This window comes from Hyalella azteca, unplaced genomic scaffold (genome assembly GCF_000764305.2).
Source record: "Hyalella azteca isolate HAZT.00-mixed unplaced genomic scaffold, Hazt_2.0.2 contig9910, whole genome shotgun sequence".
In the NCBI taxonomy this organism is placed as follows: domain Eukaryota; kingdom Metazoa; phylum Arthropoda; class Malacostraca; order Amphipoda; family Hyalellidae; genus Hyalella; species Hyalella azteca.
The window spans coordinates 135,392-153,487 of NW_025939966.1; the positions used below are offsets into that span (position 1 = coordinate 135,392).

Here is an 18,096-nt window from a genome sequence, read left to right on the forward strand (position 1 = left end):
AACTGCTGAAAGGCCAAAAGTTTGTACAATTAAAGAGCCATTCCTTCATGAAGCAATGAAGAATGAAGTTCTGACTATGACTTCAGAACTTCACTCTTTCAAAAAGTGTATCTCAGGTTCTTTTTATCAGCCCTGAGCTATTCATAGAGCCTGGACATAAACTTAAATTTTAGCAAAACCTTTAAAACTTTTTTCATTTCAAAATTTGGCATAAAATTATTATGATACTTTGCATATTCTTTATTTGTACAACCTATCTCAGTGCATAACCTGGATATCTTATATACTATCAGTTGGGGTACATAATATGGTTAGTTATTATTGGAAAAATTCGAGATTTTCTTCCGGGATGAAGCACGAGAAATTTTTACCAGGACCTTGCTTGCTATTCCTCAGCCGTCCAGTAATGAGGTTTCCGATACGCAAATGCCGTGTTTAGCATTCGTCAATGTGTTCGATATTCGAGACTGGACAGAATTTTATGGAGAGAAAACAGTGAAATATTTTGAGGCCAATAACAAAAACCGCAGTAAAGGAAGTCCTGAAACTTAGGTTTTGTAGGTAAGTATTGGGAGTTATTTTTCCTGAGAATCAAGTAAGCTCAATGTTCTTATAGTCGAGCAAATATCTTTAACGCCCATGATCTATTTATAGGAAATTTCTCCTATTGAATAGAAAAAGGCAAGATTAATTTCAGAATAAGTAGTTTAATATTATCTTACCCTGAGTTTATTGCCTTGAGTCTCGTACACCTCCATGACAAAACTCTGAGGCAGTCCCCCATTGAAACCCTGCACGCACTGTACGCGCACTGAGTCCAGACTTTCGTTAATAACTGTACAGTTTTGTAGCGGATCCGGAGGACCTGCACAGGTAAAATTTACACTATTATTACAAAAAAAAATTCTAAAAAGGAAATTTAATGACAAAATTTTGCCATTTTAAGCAGCTCTGACCTGACCGATGAACTGAAATTGTTTTTGAGTTCATCTACAACTTAAACGTAGAAAGTAAGTCAAAAAACTTCAAGTGAAGCTGTAAACATTTCAAATGAAACTTAGAGCAATGTTCATAAGATTAAATTTTGCGGAGCATCCGATCTATTTGATAACTATTATCATTTTCATTCAGCCATTGGTTTAGTATGTTCAAACACAAGATACTGTAACAGAGAGCATAATTACAGATTAACTGTTTAGTTTTTGCACATTTCTCAATATTCGAATCGAACACAACCTTGATTCACAACAGATATTACAGCAGGTTAAATAAAAAATTGCAATGGTGGCAACGCACAACCTGGATGTATTCTGTTGGTATTTGCGACTTGTTCAGTGAACAATTTCGGTCAACAGCGTTCAAGCAAACTAAGAACACTAGTCAAGAAATTCTGAGAGAGAAATATTCAAAACGTACAAATACATTCCGGCTACTGTATTCGTTTCCGTTTAATTCATATCCGGCTTGTTCTAAGCTCAAGCTACAGCCGAATTAAAGCCGCGGCTCCGGCCGAAAGCCGGTGGCCCTAACACGTCACATCATCGCCTATTTCAGAATATCCATTCAAACATTGAGCCAACATTTGTAAAGGGAGTCAAGAAATATTATTTATTCATTGCACAATTTCCAGTAGGAATCCGATACCTCTGATGAGCCTCATTCAGCCTTTTTGAACAAACTTCAAATAAAATTATGATGTTAGAGCAGCCATCAATTTTGATTCAAGATGTTTATCAGAATGATGTAGATCGTTATTTGAAATATCAAGTGAATAAATACACTCAAGTGGCAGCAAAAAAATGAGCACCGTCAAAAAATTCGTCCAAAATTTTGTCCTAATAATGAAAGGTAAAAACTATTATGTAATACTTACCAGCCGGGAAAATAGTGTAGAAACAAGGTTCCCGCTGACGGCCAACGGCGTTGGAGGCTTGACATGTCAGCAGCCCATAATCCAGTGCGCTGCGTGGAGTGTACGACAACTGCAAGCAAGAATAGAGTGTATGACAACTGCAAGTAAAAGTAGAGTGTACGACAACTGCAAGATAAAGTGGATTATACGACAACTGCCAGCATAAGTGGAGTGTACGACAACTGCAAGCAAAAGCAGAGTGTACGACAACTGCCAGCATAAGCGGAGTGTACGGCAACTGCAAGATAAAGTGGATTGTACGACAACTGCAAACAAAAGTGGAGTGTACGACAACTGCAAGCAAGAATAGAGTGTACGACAACTGCAAGCAAAAGTGGAGTATACGATAACTGCGAGCAAAAGTAGAGTGTACGACAACTGTAGGTAAAAATAGAGTGTACGATAACTGCAAGTAAAAGTGGAGTGTATGACAACTGCAAGTAAAAGTGGAGTGTACGACAACTGCTAGCAAGAATAGAGTGTATGAAAACTGCAAGTAAAAGTAGAGTGTACGATAACTGCAAGCAAAAGTAGAGTATACGATACCTACGAGCAAAAGAGGAGTGTACGACAACTGCAAGCAAAAGTGGAGTGTGCGACAACTGCTAGCAAAAGTGGAGTGTACCGTAACTGCAAGCAAAAGTAGAGTGCACGACAACTGCAAGCAAAAGTGGAGTGTACGATACGTGCAAGCTTAAGTGTTGGTGTGTACGGCAACTGCAAATAAAAATAGCTGAATATGCGACAACTTGAATCAAAAGTGGAGTGTTTAAATTGAAAATAATAAAAGATTTCGGATCACATTCATTAACGCGATTTTATAAAAATCGGTGCGAAGCCGTGAAAAGAAATATCAGTTATACGAGTGCTAAAAAACCATTGCTTTGAAAAGTGAAAAATTGGTATTAAAAATCGTGAACTTTCTGAAATTGTAATATATGTATATAATAAAAGGTGAAATAGTAGCATAAATAAATTGCATTTATTGCCCTCGCATCATGTGCCGGCGAATTTAGAAAGCCATATTTTTCCATTAATTGTAAAGCCTTTGATTAAGGAGCGTTGATTTTTTCTTCATATAAAGCGTTGATAAAGCGTACAGGGAGCTTAATTTTTTTCCTTCATAAAACATGGCGTCGACAAACTCGTATTTACTCAACCGGATGTCGTTGCTCGAACGTAAAAGACCTTAGTGCTTCCGAGGTAAATGCGATTTCGAGAGCTTTTTTCAAAACCCAAAAACAAACGTGCGGAAGGGAAAAAATACCAGCCGGTCTAGTGAGCACTGTTGCCAGACAGGGCAAAAGAAACGAGGATAAAATAACGCGTAACATAAAATGATTTCGTCGACAAAACGGAGGAACTTCTCCGTAAAAAGTTGCTTGTAACTTTGTATGAAAATTCAATTTGTTGTCTGCGCAGCAGCGGACAAGCTGGGGTCTTCGAACATCACGAACCTTGGGACCAGCTGCACTCCGCGCGCTGCATCGGCGCTTCCGGCGAATGTCAAGGTGAACTATCCGGATAAATTTGTTAGAAAGTGCATCGCTTATGCATGAATATGACAAAGTTTATAATATTATAAGGCGAAGGTTATGCGATAAGAGGCTTACGAACAATGAGTACGAACCTCTGGACCAACTGCACTACGCGCGCTGCATCGGCGCTTCCGGCGAATGTCAAGGTGAACTATCCGGATAAATTTGTTAAAAAGTGCATCGCTTATCCATGAATATGACAAAGTTTATGATATTATTAGGCGAAGGTTATGCGATGAGAGGCTTACGAACAATGAGTGGTTTATAAAAAACATCCGTAAGGGTTGCGTTAATGGAGATGGCGGTGCTTCAATTGCAAGCAGGCACCTATATGGATGTAAGTGTGTGAAGTTGCATTTTGGCATCATTGCTGCTTACGTTGTTAATTGAATTCCTAACAATTTCATGTTGCTCACAAATTCTGTTCCGGAATATGAGCTAATTAAATTTCGCCAAGCATCATTATCCAGGTATGGACATAAATCGAGAACACACGACGTATGTTTACTCCATGTAACCACGTCATTTTCATTCCCGAGTCATCCTAATAAACCCTTGACTCATTCATACGCCTGAATTCAGGTCGTTCAAAGAGTTAAGGATAACTGTAAGCACTGCCTGGCCCACTCGGTGTAATTTCCCTACGGTGTTCTCTACTCTGCTCCATTGCTTGCATGTAACGTACGAATGTATATACACATAAAAAATTTAGAAGAGAATTCAAGAGCGTTAAAATCAACAGTAGCGAGACTGGGTGTACATTTATAAACACGGTAAAAATTCCCAGGTGTGTATAGCTAGGTACACTCTCAAATCGGCACCAATATTGGGAATTATTGGCGAGTAACTGATGATGATAAAGGAAGCACTTGACGCGAAGATTATTTACAGAGTGAATATCGAAGTCACACCGATCGCATACAACGTACCCACATCATCCATTTCCCACCTAGCTATCGTTTGAAACATCCATAGTATCTGCGCTGATATAAAATGTTATTCCATGAATAAACTACACACTTCAAATATTTTCCGTGATAAAAAAATATCACTCGGTCAGCGCAAGGGCTCAGCTAAACAAGTTACGACCATAACACCGCTGTTCTCAGCGCTCACAAAAATGTATGAAATGCTGCGCATTTCGTAAAAAAAGTGTGAAGCTTTAGCTCTTGGAGTTAGCACTCCATTGGTCTTGTTTTGTAAGGTTTGCATGGGAACTACCGCATCTGGTGGCAGATTAGGCAAATGTAACAGTGCTCTCTCAGCCTGGCACAGCAATGCAGTTTAAAGCCGTGAAAAATTCCAGGCTCAAACTTAACAACGACAGAGCGATGAGCCGGAGAGGTTATACAACTGATTTAAAGTTAGTGAAAAGAAACTAGCTTATCATGATTGCAAGACGCGTAGAACGTTAGCGATTAATTGAGTGAAAAGATCAAAAGGCGGCGAAGAAAATTAAAATAAAACAAATCAATCGAATTACATGCTACCATATGGACGATTTTCAAAAATAGAATTGTTCCTTATAAATTGTTTCCGATTTCATCACAATTTGGTACTGAACATGAATGACAACTTGCAGATAATTTTTTTGTGAATTAACTAGTTTAAATATTTTTATTGAGATGAAAGTTTTAGCCAATGAAACATTCTACAAGTGAAGTAAACAGAAAGTTTCTTCAGAATCAAATTACATTGAATAGATATTCTTGACACCTTACTCGGAACGGACTAAACTTCTGATGCTAAGGACCAAGCATTCAGTTTAATCAGAACATATTTGAGTATTCCTACCAGGTTATATGACTTCATACAGAGAACATATCATTTGTACGTAAAGAATTTAAAAACTTTAAAAATCTTGCCTAATTATACGTTAATTAAACTGTTACTATATGGAACCAGACAACTTTTGGGAATTTTCATTAAATGTGAAACTATTCTTTTATTTCCGTCATAAAATTGAACAAAAATTAGTTGAATAATCTTTCAGAATAAAAATTAATGAGAGTGAAAGTTAAAGTGCATAGTTCTTGATCATTTGGTCTCCATTCCAAACCGTTAATGAGTTTGAATGGAGCTACAAGACACCGGCTATCTCTCATGTTATTACAATAAATTTAATCTCTAGGGAAATTAGATTTAATTTCTATTAAGACATTAAATCCTTCAACTTTTGTTTAATATAAAAATATATTTTATTCATTATACTCCGCTGTAATAACACATCCAATTTTGTCAGTTTAATTTTGCGTTCATACAATTCTTCCAGCAGTTTTGCAGGATCTCCAATTCATGCGATCATGGTTTGTCAACACGAATCAAACAATCAACACCAACGTCAACGCAGTCAAACACGTGAAATGGCGACAAATACCGCCGACATTTGCAGGCGCTCACTGGAGTTGTTTTAGGCGCAATCCAAGGACGAATTCAGTCCTCGCAAGCTCACAAATGGAAACTTAGGAGCGTCAAATCGAAAGCCTGAACCGTGCAAGGCCTTCGATATTCTTTGATTGTTTTAGAAATCGCTGAACTTCGTAGTATAGTTCTTTAAATCTGTATATATTCTTTTTATCTTGGAGGCTGATTTGACATCATATATTTTCCTATTTACGATATCTCATTTTCATTGAAATACATTATTGAAAGGATCCCAAGTAACTTGCTTTTTTTCACCCGATCTCTACAGCATAATAGCTCTAAACTGACTGATAATTCAAAGTATAATGCACATTTTTGACCAGGAAGTTGACATTAAATCGGAAACCAGAGCATCAAAACTGTTTTTAAAATACATAAAGCACAAATAATTTATATTTATTTTAAACGCATTATGCGTTTTTCCATAGCTTTCGACTTCTTTTATGTCTATTATAAAATTTGCCTGTTATCAGCAACTCCAATTTAATTGAATTAATTACTTTAATACTTATTCAGAAGTTAAGATCCGTGTCATCTACATTTCTAATAACGCATAATAACGCAACGTGGTACTATATTTGGTTAGTTATATCAAGTATATAACTAACCAAACACGCCTTTTCCCCGTTTTCCCAAAATGAAAAAAAAAAAAACATTTTATACCTTCTTTGGCAAGCTTAAGCTTTTTTGAAAGGTTCCCGCCGGTACAATTTTTCTCTAATTCGAGCTGGAAGCCTGAGTAACCTGAGCCAACAAAAACTAAATGGTTTAAGGAGACGGTAACTTTTGTGGACCATGGGAAGCAATTTAATTTTGGCAGGGTGTTCTATTTACTAGGGTCATTAGTGGACTGCTCAGGAGAGATATTGTGGTCAACCTGTAAGGAAAAAAAGTGTCTTCTGCACAAATGAAGTCTAGAGAAAGAAAATGAGCGGGCTGCTGCATTTGACCAAACAACGTGAAAATGTGCTGGCTCGAAATAGAACAGGAAAAAACGTGGTATGTTTTTTCCTGTAAGCATCCCTGACCTTACTTTCCACTGTTTGAGTGCACCCGATCCTACGGAAGCGAGCGAATGGGAAAAAGGACAAATATCTGACTATTAGTTTTTTGCGATTTAATGCATGGCGGAAAAATGACCTCTAACGTATAAAATCAATGAAGCGAAGCTAAAAGCTGGGAGCGCTTGTTTAAAGTTGAAATTCAAGTTGTCCCAGTTTTATCAAGATGCAGGGCTAGAGAAAATGATGGCTGATGAATATGCATAAATACATAAAAATTTAAGTAAAAAATCATTTATAGCAATTGAGATGTTTACAATAATTCTCGTCCCGAATAAGACGTTTGGTAAGATGATAATGAATTTGGTTTTAATGTCATTTGTTTACATTTCAAGAAAGAATGAACAAGATTTTCGAGAACATGAACCATTTCTTTAAAATAAATGTTTATGTTAACTCTAGGCCTCATGATGCTTGGAACCACCGCATTCAACATTTATCATATACTTAATTTCGAATTGATATAATTTCAGCTTCTCTTAGTTATATTTTTCAGTAGAAACAATTCCCTATTCACTGTCAGCAGTTAATCTAATAGTGAGAACTACGAGTTTAAAATACTGTTTAAGTTTCAGTTGGCGAAGTTCTCGATTCGAGTCTTTCTCAAGCGAAATGTGAAAACGGTGAAGCTGAACAGACACAACAAAAAGATGTAGGCAGCATGATATATACTCGATTTCGCTTCCCACAGTACCAATATATATGAATGATAAGAAGAACTGCATCATTCGACACCTGCCGAAGCGGCAAGGCATCATTCAATGAAGTATACATCGCAGCGGCGTCGTCTCACTGTACGGAAAACGTCTCCAATATCTGCACAGATAGCTCGTCTATTTCCTTGCTGTTTATCTACGAGCAAACACGCAGGCGAGAGAAAAACAGCACGTGTCGTCGTGACCATCAGCAGGCGCGTCGCATAAACAACAGTGAAGGAAAACATTGCCATTGCCATGACACAAAAGCCGTTACTGGTATCGGCCTTCCTCAAGCAACGCCTCTCGGATGCATGCCGTTACGTTGTGGGTGATTTATCATATGTGTTCTGAGGAGTGCGCCTGAAGTGCTATAATAAATATGGACAATTGTCGATTCAATTCGTGGCATAACCTAAAGACGACGTTGGTTGGGACAGGATTGAAGTAAATAAAGATCGACATCGTTAACAAATAGAACAGTATGACGAAGACTTGAAAATATGAGCTACTATGAAACTTGAATGGGGAGATTCGTAAGATTTTCGAAAAAAAATTTTTGATTACCTTGACAACGAGAAAAAATTACTTACATAACGTCGATAGAAGTTATTTTGAGAACATTTTTCAAATCATACAAATTTATTGATGATTCGCATACAATTACGAATCGACATAACTTTAATCGAGAATAATTCAGTTAATTAGGTCAGGAAGAAGTTTCAAAATAATAAGCATTATGTGTGCTGTCCCTTGCTAAAACGGTTTTTAAAAATCACGCATTAATTTCCTGCTCAATAAAATTTCTGCTGAATTTTAGGTGGCCACTTGATTGCCGACGATGCGCCTCTGGTTTTTAAAAGCCCGAAAGAAGCTGCAAAATATATCGACAGACGCGAAGAAGCGCGGTTTATTCCCTGTTTTATTTCAGGCATCACAACCACGTCGGCAATTCGTTGGCTATTTGCTGACTCAGCATGGCGAGGATCAGGCCAAGTGAGAGAGAACTCGCCGGTAATTGGATAAAAGACGGTGGCTGCAAGCCACTGATGAGGACGCTTTACGCCGTGTAAACAGAGACAGAAAAAGCCTCTTCCGTCTGGCACTGAATTCATGTCATGGAAATTTTCGTGACCGATGAGCGAAAAATAATTTTAGTCATCATGCTCTCTCGGAAGAGTGTTAAGAAGGAAAAAATTAATATTCTTTCAACCGAATACCAAATATAGGATAAATAGTTCATACATTTTGAGAATATTCACTGAGAGTCCATGAAAGCAAAATATTCCCCAGATAACCATTAATAATCATTTTGTTTTAAACATTAGTCGATATAATATTTTTCGCTTCAAAGGGTAAGTGTCTTTAGACTGAAAATGATTTCAAAATTAAACAGTAATCTTCTTAGATTATTTAAGTTAGGAACTTCGGATAGGAACAGTAGGAACTATATTCGAGAAACTAGAGCATCAACTAACTAAAATTGAATGCGATTCAAAACTACGCGACTGAATGTTAAAGTCTAAGTATAAAAAAATAATTGGTGTCATAAATGGTAAAATTGTTCATGCATGGAGCATCATTATTTTTTAGTATATACATAGACATGATGTTTCGTTATATATAGCTGTAGTCCGGTCATTGGAAGCGAAATTAATCGGTAATTCTGATTATTACCGACCATCACATCGTCAAGAATCATCGACGTTCGGGAAACGGGTGGCATTTAGTGTCTTTTTTTTTTAAAAGGCCTCCCACACTCACCATTCCAACAAAAAAAAAGAATTGATTTTATTAGCGTCTTTATTATCTGAAGAGGAGAGTCACAATAACAAGCCACTTACCTCGCTGACCGTATAGTTGTTCACAATGCTCGACTCTGCCAGTCTCCTAATTTCAGCAGAGTTGTTGAAGGTCCACTGGAAAGCCACTTGCGGTGGATTTGCGTCGACTTGACACAGAATTTTGGCTTGTTCTTCATAAGCGATGCCGTACTGCCATTTCTGAGCCGAGCGACATATTGGGCTGTCTGTCGCGAGGAGAAAAAAGTATTTGAGTTACAAAATTTTTAAGAAAATTTACATGAATACCAAAATATGTTACCTAAGTTAAGGTGAAGCTAGATCATTACTTAATATGGATAACGAGTATAAAAAACATTTGACCAACAAAAAATTGTAAGAAAATCTCACTGAACGCCAAAATGTTATCTAAGTTAAGCTGAAGCTATATCATTACAAAATGTAAATAAAATGTTTTATCATACTAGGTCCGAGTAATTTACGAGTTCCTTTCCCTTTCATTTCGTAAGCGGAATTTCCAAATCAAAATTTTGAATAAACCGAAACATAGCACCAATATTGTTCACCGATATATCTAACCCACCAAAGTTCCCGTACCAAAGGAAACGACTGTCCAAAAAAATCCTTGAACAAGTGTTTCTGAAAATCCGATAATGCGTAGGAGGCTCCTAATGAATTCAATAAAAGGAGAAAGCATTGCTGCCTCCATTTGGAAGCGTCAATTGTTCGGATGTTGGGGCAACCGCCTGAGAGATCACGTCTTCATAAGGACCACTTCATTTTAGGGCCGCTATGAAAAGCCCTTTCGGCCCTCCGTATATTCGGTAAACGGGAAAACAGGATTCTTTAAAATTCTCTTAAAATTACTATGAAAAGCCCCTCCGTATATTCGGTAAACGGGGAAACAGGATTCTTTAAAATTTTCCTAAAATTACATAAATTATTGTGAAAATTAAAGAGACGTGAAGGTGATGAATTTGCTGCACAAAAATTTGCAATATTGCCTAATTTGAGAATAATTCAATGACTCGGCGATCAATGGAAAAACCCCCATCACTTTGATTTGCGTTCCAACAAAATTAATACATTGATGAATTATTTTATGGTGTCACTTAATGGTCAATGAGATGATACAATGCCAATAGCAGCATTTAAGAATGCATCAATATTAATAAGAATAATAGTAATAAGAAGAATATCATGAATATATTATGAATACTTATGAAGAATATTATTACAAATATTGTATTAAGAAACATAATATATGAAGCCACGTGCGAATCAATAAAAATTTAATTCTGCTCAAAATAAATGCAACTGCACTTACATTTGACGTCGAGAAGGAAAGGTCTGGAAGATCCAGTCCCCTCAGTGTTGGTAGCACGACACGTGTACTCGCCCATGGAGCGGCGGCCGACGCTGTGCACCAGCAGGCTTACGTTGCTCACCAACACTCCGCCGCTGGCCGACACTGCGCTAGAGCTGCTCGAGTTCGGACTCAAGTGGATGTTCTGCAAGCGGAAATATGGTAAGAATTTGTTTAATTTATGTCTAAAATTTGTTTATTTATTTATTACCTTTGCTTATATTATAATTTAATATAGGAATACGCCCTGGATATACTAGCAGGTGGATATTCTGGAAGAGGAAATGCGTGAATAATTTATCGTTTGGAATATGTTGATTTTTTTAAAAAAGGCAAGGAGGATAAATACGGGCGATTGGGAGAGAAGAATTTAATGTTGGAATACGTCCCGGATATTCTGAGAAACAATATCGGGCGAAAAATACCGGTAAATAGGAAGTAATAAGGGATGAAAATGAGAATGAATGAAGTGGACATTGCATGAATGCATATACCAGGCACTTATAAAAAGATATTTCGCAGGTAGAAACAAATGAGATGCCTATTTCAAAGTTGTTGAGAGATGAGCTAATAATGAATCTGACATAGGATTGAAAATTGAATATTCTGCAAGCAAAACATATTCAAATTTATTTGAAATTATATATACACATTGGTATAATTTTATATATAATTCTAGACTGAGTATTTAGGAAGATGAAAAAAGGCTTGTGTTTAAATACAGTTAATGTTATAATTCCAGTCAAATAATTTAGAAATAAAACCACGAGTATTATGAAAAATTTATTGCTTAAAACGAATAAGAAACCAGAAGCTTTATATGCAAAAAAATACCAAGAGCATTAATCACTTTTCATTGAAAATTTTATCAATGAGAATGAACTATCAATGCTTTCAGTGCTAATGAACTATTTAACAACGTCATTACATTGATTGAGTAAAAATTTCGAATTTTGTATAAGAAGACAGATCGGGAACTATAAATATCAATTAACAATTAATACCACCGAAAAAAATTCAAAAAAGCTATACAAGCAATAAAAATGCTCATACCAGAGCGTGATGCATATTCTGTATGAAATCTTTTATCAAGCAATGAGATATGATCTCAAGGATTAAATGCTATTATATGTATACTGTATTATTATTTTAAATCCATATTATCACAAAAAACATGATAATATAAATAATGTATCCATCGTACCGATACATATAACAATAATACATCATATTATGTTTATTCAATAAATTGCAAAAAACACTTGAAAAACGCGCGTAGTTTCGGTTTCCATTTCTAAATGCCAAACTCAATGAAAGACAGTTTCATTGGTTCAATTCAACGAGAGTTAGTTCCGAATTATCTTTCCCCTTCACTGAAAGAAATGCTGCTCTAAAATCACCGAAGAATTCCAGTCACATCCGACACTTTTCGAATCGAAAACTCTTCCACTAAAGCCAGGGATTTTTTTTACCGCTCCAGTGTTTGTTTATTTCGTTTTCATCTATCGGCGAGTACAAGCGTTCTGCCCTTCCTGTCTTCTCTGTTATTTTTTCGCGTTTTTGGACGATGTTTTGTCTTGTAACGGAAGACGTTTCTAGTCGCCAGAGTGATATAAAAAATGATTTTACAGCTACGTATTTTACGTTGAATAGTTTATTGAAATTTAGTTTGGTATATTCTGTTGTTGGCTTAAATAGCTGTGAAATTTCGAGTTCGGGCATCAAAATCTGGTAATTTTCATAGCGGTTTGGACGATAAGAACTTTATACTAATTGCAATAAATCGATCAAATTATGTAAAGTCCAAATTTTCCGAAATTTTAGAAAAGTTTCGAATCATAAATTTATCTAACACTTGAATTTCTTGTAACACCGTCTCAGCCATTTTGTTTAGAGAAGAAATACTACAGTATAATTCGAAAAAAAAATATATATATAAATAAAATTTTGAAACTGAATAACATAGACGAAGAAATTTGAACCCACTTAATATTTATCGTTGGTTTACAAATAGGGAACTTCATCCGCTACGGTCAGGAAATTCGTCAAATTAATATTGTAATAAAATATTAATAAAATATTGTAAATAAATAAATTAAAAATAAAATATTGTAAATTGTTTACATGAATTAGTTTTTAATCTTTATCATTCATGTTTATTCTCTGCCTGGTGCTTCGGCGATCTAGCTTTCTAACTTTTCCAGCACTGCACAAATTTTATGTTCATAGAAACCCACAGGATATATAAATGAACGAAATTATTAACCTAAGTTGAACCAATTTCATACATAAATAAAATGAGAATTGCGCAGAGTAGAAGCTGGAGATCGAAATGCACAGAACGATATTTGGTAAATATCCTCAAGCCATCAAATAGAAGGTTAAAAAGCCATGGTGCAAAAATTGTACAAAAATCGTCAAACTCTCCGGCTAATCCGCTAATATAATCAAATTCGCTATACCAACACTAGAAATCTAGCACTTCGGTCCCAAACTCTCGTCGCTCACCACTAAATTCCACAGACAGTCGAGGCAAAAATCCCGGGCTATTCCACAAACGCCACCAGAATCCCTAAAAATTCTCACCGGCGTTTCATGTCGCACTGTAGCGCTGTCCTATATCGTCTGATGCCACCTTAACAATGCTTCTTGAATCGCTTCACTATAGAATATTCTTCATATATGAATTCGGGTGCGGAATCGTAATATGACTTATCCGATGAAACGCATAATATAGTTATAATTAAGTATAGCCATGCCGTTGAGTCTCTACATCAGCAAGAAATCACAATATGAATGAATAAATGATTTCCCTTCTCCTGCCATGCATGAATTCCCTTCAAAATTAAGTGAGAGTTTGTGATGATATATTGTTTTATAAGCTGTATTAGTGTGCATGTATATACGTTATTAGGGTTGAACCACACTAATAATTCAAATAAATATCTAAAAATTACGATCGTTAATCAATAAGGAAGATTGAATTGTTTAAAACTATAATGCCCATAATATTGTAGAAAATTTCATGAAAACAACTCGGAAGAGCGATTACAGTTTCAACTGTTTAAGCAGTCTTAATCTTACGATTTCTGAATGGCAAATAATGATAGTCAGGTCCAAAACAAAGATACATAAAATCAAAATTGCCAACTGCTTCTCATTCATAAAATTACCAACATAATGTGTGGAATCAATCTACATAATTCACTACCTAAATCATGTTGATCTTTCGATAAATATTAAAGCACGGGAGCCTAATGTGAAAATTTTCATGCCGGTCACAATCTCATTCCCTGAGACAAAGATGGAATAACAAAGATAAATTTTTGTTATTCATTGTCTGGTGGAAATGGAGACTCTTAATTTTTTTAATGTCTGACTTCCTATAAAGAAATATGTAGAAATTCGACGTTACTTTGCCGAGTTGATCAATGAGCGTAAAATTGGGTAGCATCGATCGCTGTGCCAAGTCCTTCAAACGAAATGCAAATGAATGGTAATTCAGGCTTCTGTAGCTGATACCGTCCCTGTTTACACAATGAATATGAAGTATTCCGTCGCTTCCATTTGCGCTTCAAACCAAACTCGGCTTCAAAAATTAGACTCGCAACGAATTTTGAGCGGTGGCTACCCATGAATTTTCTGGCAATGATGCCAAAGTTGCGCTGTTATTTATAGTAGGTAAAATTATATCCTGCATTTAGAGATCCGATGAGGTATGATTACCACTGCTTCGGGAAAAACGTAGATTTCAGGAAAATTATTTTTATAACTAACTCATCTGATCGATCAAGGGCGTGACAGTTTGCAGCCGAATTCTAAAGCAAAATGTATTTTCCAGATGACTTTCATGTCATTTTGTCTTTATTTATAAATATTTATTGATATTTTTTTGCCTGGTCTAAATCATTTTAATAAATGTATTCCTTGTTCTATCAAGCGCATCAATCGAAGTTTCGTACTGAATGCAGTGGGAGGCTTAAATGAAAGAAACATGAACCTTCTTTGCGTTTTATCAGAAATGAAAGTTGCCTGGGTATTGGCAACGAACTCATCTCATACGTTTGGCTAGTAAAAGCAAAGCTCTAAATATTTCACAGGCTTTGAAAAAAACTTTTAAAAAGCGGCTCCGGTGAAAGGTGGAATGCTTAATTGTCACAAACTCAAGTTTGATCGAAAACCGAAGCAACAACAACGCTAACATTTCACGCAAACTTCGAAACGATAATTCGAAATGCTCTACGACAATGACGGTCATTGCGATGCATTGCCATGCGAAATGGTAGTGTTAATGGCGGGCTATAATGGGTCAATGGATTACATCGATCACTCTTATCTGATATGACCACGACAGAGGCATGCGCCCCCAAATTTGGGCATCTGCCAACTGTAAATCCTTCCGAAGTGTTTAATAATTTATCATTGAAGGCCATGCTTTCGTAATGATTAGTTGCGTATCTCATTATAGAAAACATGTGTTACCTGCACCTTTATTATATATTACATTTTATGGCACTGCAGTGCATGCTCATATCACAGTAAAAACTATATACGATTACGTAGGTTTAGTTAGAGCGTCGGGTTACTCCTAAATAGTAATGACGTTACGGTAATCATGATACCAGTGGACACTCACATCATGGTACCAGTAGACACTCACATCACGGTACCAGTGGACACTCACATCACGGTACCAGTGGACACTCACATCACGGTACCAGTGGACACTCACATCATGGTACCAGTGGACGGTGGTGGGCGGGGGTGATGCGTGGATGGAGCAAGTAAAGTACACGTCGTCGCCTTCCTTGATGTTGTGGCGGTTTAGTCGAGGTCCCAGCGATATGTTAGCCACTGGTATGTCTGCACGTGGAGATAATTCAATTTAAATAACCATTGCTATGTCTGCATATGGAAATAATTCAATTTAATAAACCACTGGTAAGTCTGCACATGGGAATAATTCAATTTAATAAACCACTGGTATGTCTGCACATGGAAATAATGCAAGTTAATTAAACACTGCATGTCTGTACATGGAAATAATTCAATTTAATTAACCACCGACATGTCTGCACATGGAAATAATTCAATTTAATTAACCACTGGTATGTCTGCACAAGGAAATAATTCAATTTAAATAACCATTGCTATGTCTGCATATGGAAATAATTCAATTTAAATAACCACTGCTATGTCTGCATATGGAAATAATTCAAGTTAATTAAACACTGCATGTCTGTGCAAGGAAATAATTCAATTTAATTAACCTCTGCATGTCTGCATATGTCAAGTTAATTAACCACTGCTATGTCTGCATATGGAAATAATTCAAGTTAATTAAACACTGCATGTCTGTGCAAGGAAATAATTCAATTTAATTAACCTCTGCATGTCTGCATATGGAAATAATTCAAGTTAATTAACCACCGACATGTCTGCACATGGAAATAATTCAATTTAAATAACCACTGCTATGTCTGCACATGGGAATAATTCAATTTAATTAACCACTGATATGTCTGCACATGGGAATAATTCAATTTAATTAACCACTGCGATGTCTGCATATGGAAATAATTCAATTTATTTAACCACTGATATGTCTGCACATGGAAATAATTCAATTTAATTAACCACTGCAATGTCTGCACATGGAAATAATTCAAGTGAAATAAACTTTAATTTCAGTGATTTTCATTCCAATGCAGACCACTGGAATGTAATAGACCATTCCAGTTCATTTATAGACCATTCCAGTTAAGACCACTGTAGAATATAATACACCATTCCATTTCAGACCACTGGAATGTAAAAGACCATCATTCCAGTTGAAAACACATGAAATATTTTAATTTAATTCCAGACTCCTTTAAAGCTATATATATGTTCTCTACTGGAACTTCTGCACGTGAAAATAATTTCGTAAAATTCAACTTGAATTGATTTAGATTCAGGTCCAATCTAATTATATAAAATTCATTTCAACGTTTCTTTCTTCATAATTTTTTTCTGTAACTGAAAAATGCCTGCACATGTATGCGGAATATAAAGACAAAGATAAAGTTTAATTGAAAATATATATTTACTGCGAATATATCTAATACATATAAACCCAAACGGAATCGGGCTGTGTTGTTAAAACCTCAAGTTTTTCGGAGCTGAAAGCAAGTCGAGTAATTTGTGCACAGTTCAGTGATAAGTTGAAGGGATTTACATGTTTTAATCATAAGCAATGAAATTCGTGGATTAAAGCCAAGTAAAATAATATGTATAATTCATGGCAATAAACTCTAATTATTTAAAATAAACGTAACACTATTATCGTGAGTCGGTTATATCCGTACCAACTATGATTGAAAAAGCATTATGAAGACAATTTATTGCTCAAAACTGCACTATATACATGAATCTAATTTCAAAGATACAGACAAAAAATTCTTACATCTTCTACGAGACGTAGAAGATGTAATAACGAGACGTTCATTACTTCTTTTACAATACATCTTCTACATTACATATTCAACATTACATATTCTACATTGCATCTTCTATTGCATCTTCTACACTACATCTTCTACATTACATCTTCTACAGTGCATCTTCTACATTACATCTTCTACATTAAATCTTTTGCATTACATCTTCTACATTACATCTTCTACAGTGCATCTTCTACACTACATCTTCTACATTGCATCTTCTACATTACATCTCCTACACTACATCTTCTACATTACATCTTCTCCATTACATCTTCTACAGTGCATCTTCTACATTACATCTTCTACAGTGCATCTTCTACAACACATCTCCTACATTACATCTTCTACACTACATCTTCTACATTACATTTCCATTACATCTTCTGCATTACGTCTTCTACATTACATCTTTTACATTACATCTTCTACATTACATCTTCTACGTTACATCTTCAACCTTATATCTTCTTCATTACATCTTCTACATTAAATCTTCTACATTACATCTTCTACGTTACATCGTCTACACTACATCTTTTACATTACATCTTTTACGTCTTATTACGAGATCCTCGTAATAAGACGGTTTGGACACCAGAGCCATGTTCAGCGCAAAATACAGCAATATAACGGAACTATTTTGATCAATTCGCTGAAATTAATTCACTAAGTTGATGTTATGAGTGGAAGGGATAATGCGAATGTATTGAAGTAAAATTCATAAAAGATTGAAATTTTCAATACACCTACATTGATTGGTTTTTGAATATATATAAAATGTCATATAATTAAGTGAATGCATTCACAAAATAA

At 35.7% G+C, this 18,096-nt stretch overlaps 1 protein-coding gene across 1 annotated transcript in view; it reads right to left on the reverse strand.

Annotated features, from left to right (window-relative positions):
* The window catches only part of LOC108675606 (nephrin-like), a 65,832-nt gene that overhangs the window by 9,948 nt on the left and 37,788 nt on the right, over nucleotides 1–18,096 (reverse strand). Inside the window, exons 6-10 of the mRNA XM_047882211.1 lie at nucleotides 15,435–15,661; nucleotides 10,760–10,943; nucleotides 9,475–9,659; nucleotides 1,874–1,982; nucleotides 723–865 (exon numbers count right to left, since the gene is read on the reverse strand). Coding sequence (XP_047738167.1) covers nucleotides 723–865; nucleotides 1,874–1,982; nucleotides 9,475–9,659; nucleotides 10,760–10,943; nucleotides 15,435–15,661 — 848 coding nt within the window. The remainder of the gene's footprint in view (nucleotides 1–722; nucleotides 866–1,873; nucleotides 1,983–9,474; nucleotides 9,660–10,759; nucleotides 10,944–15,434; nucleotides 15,662–18,096) is intronic.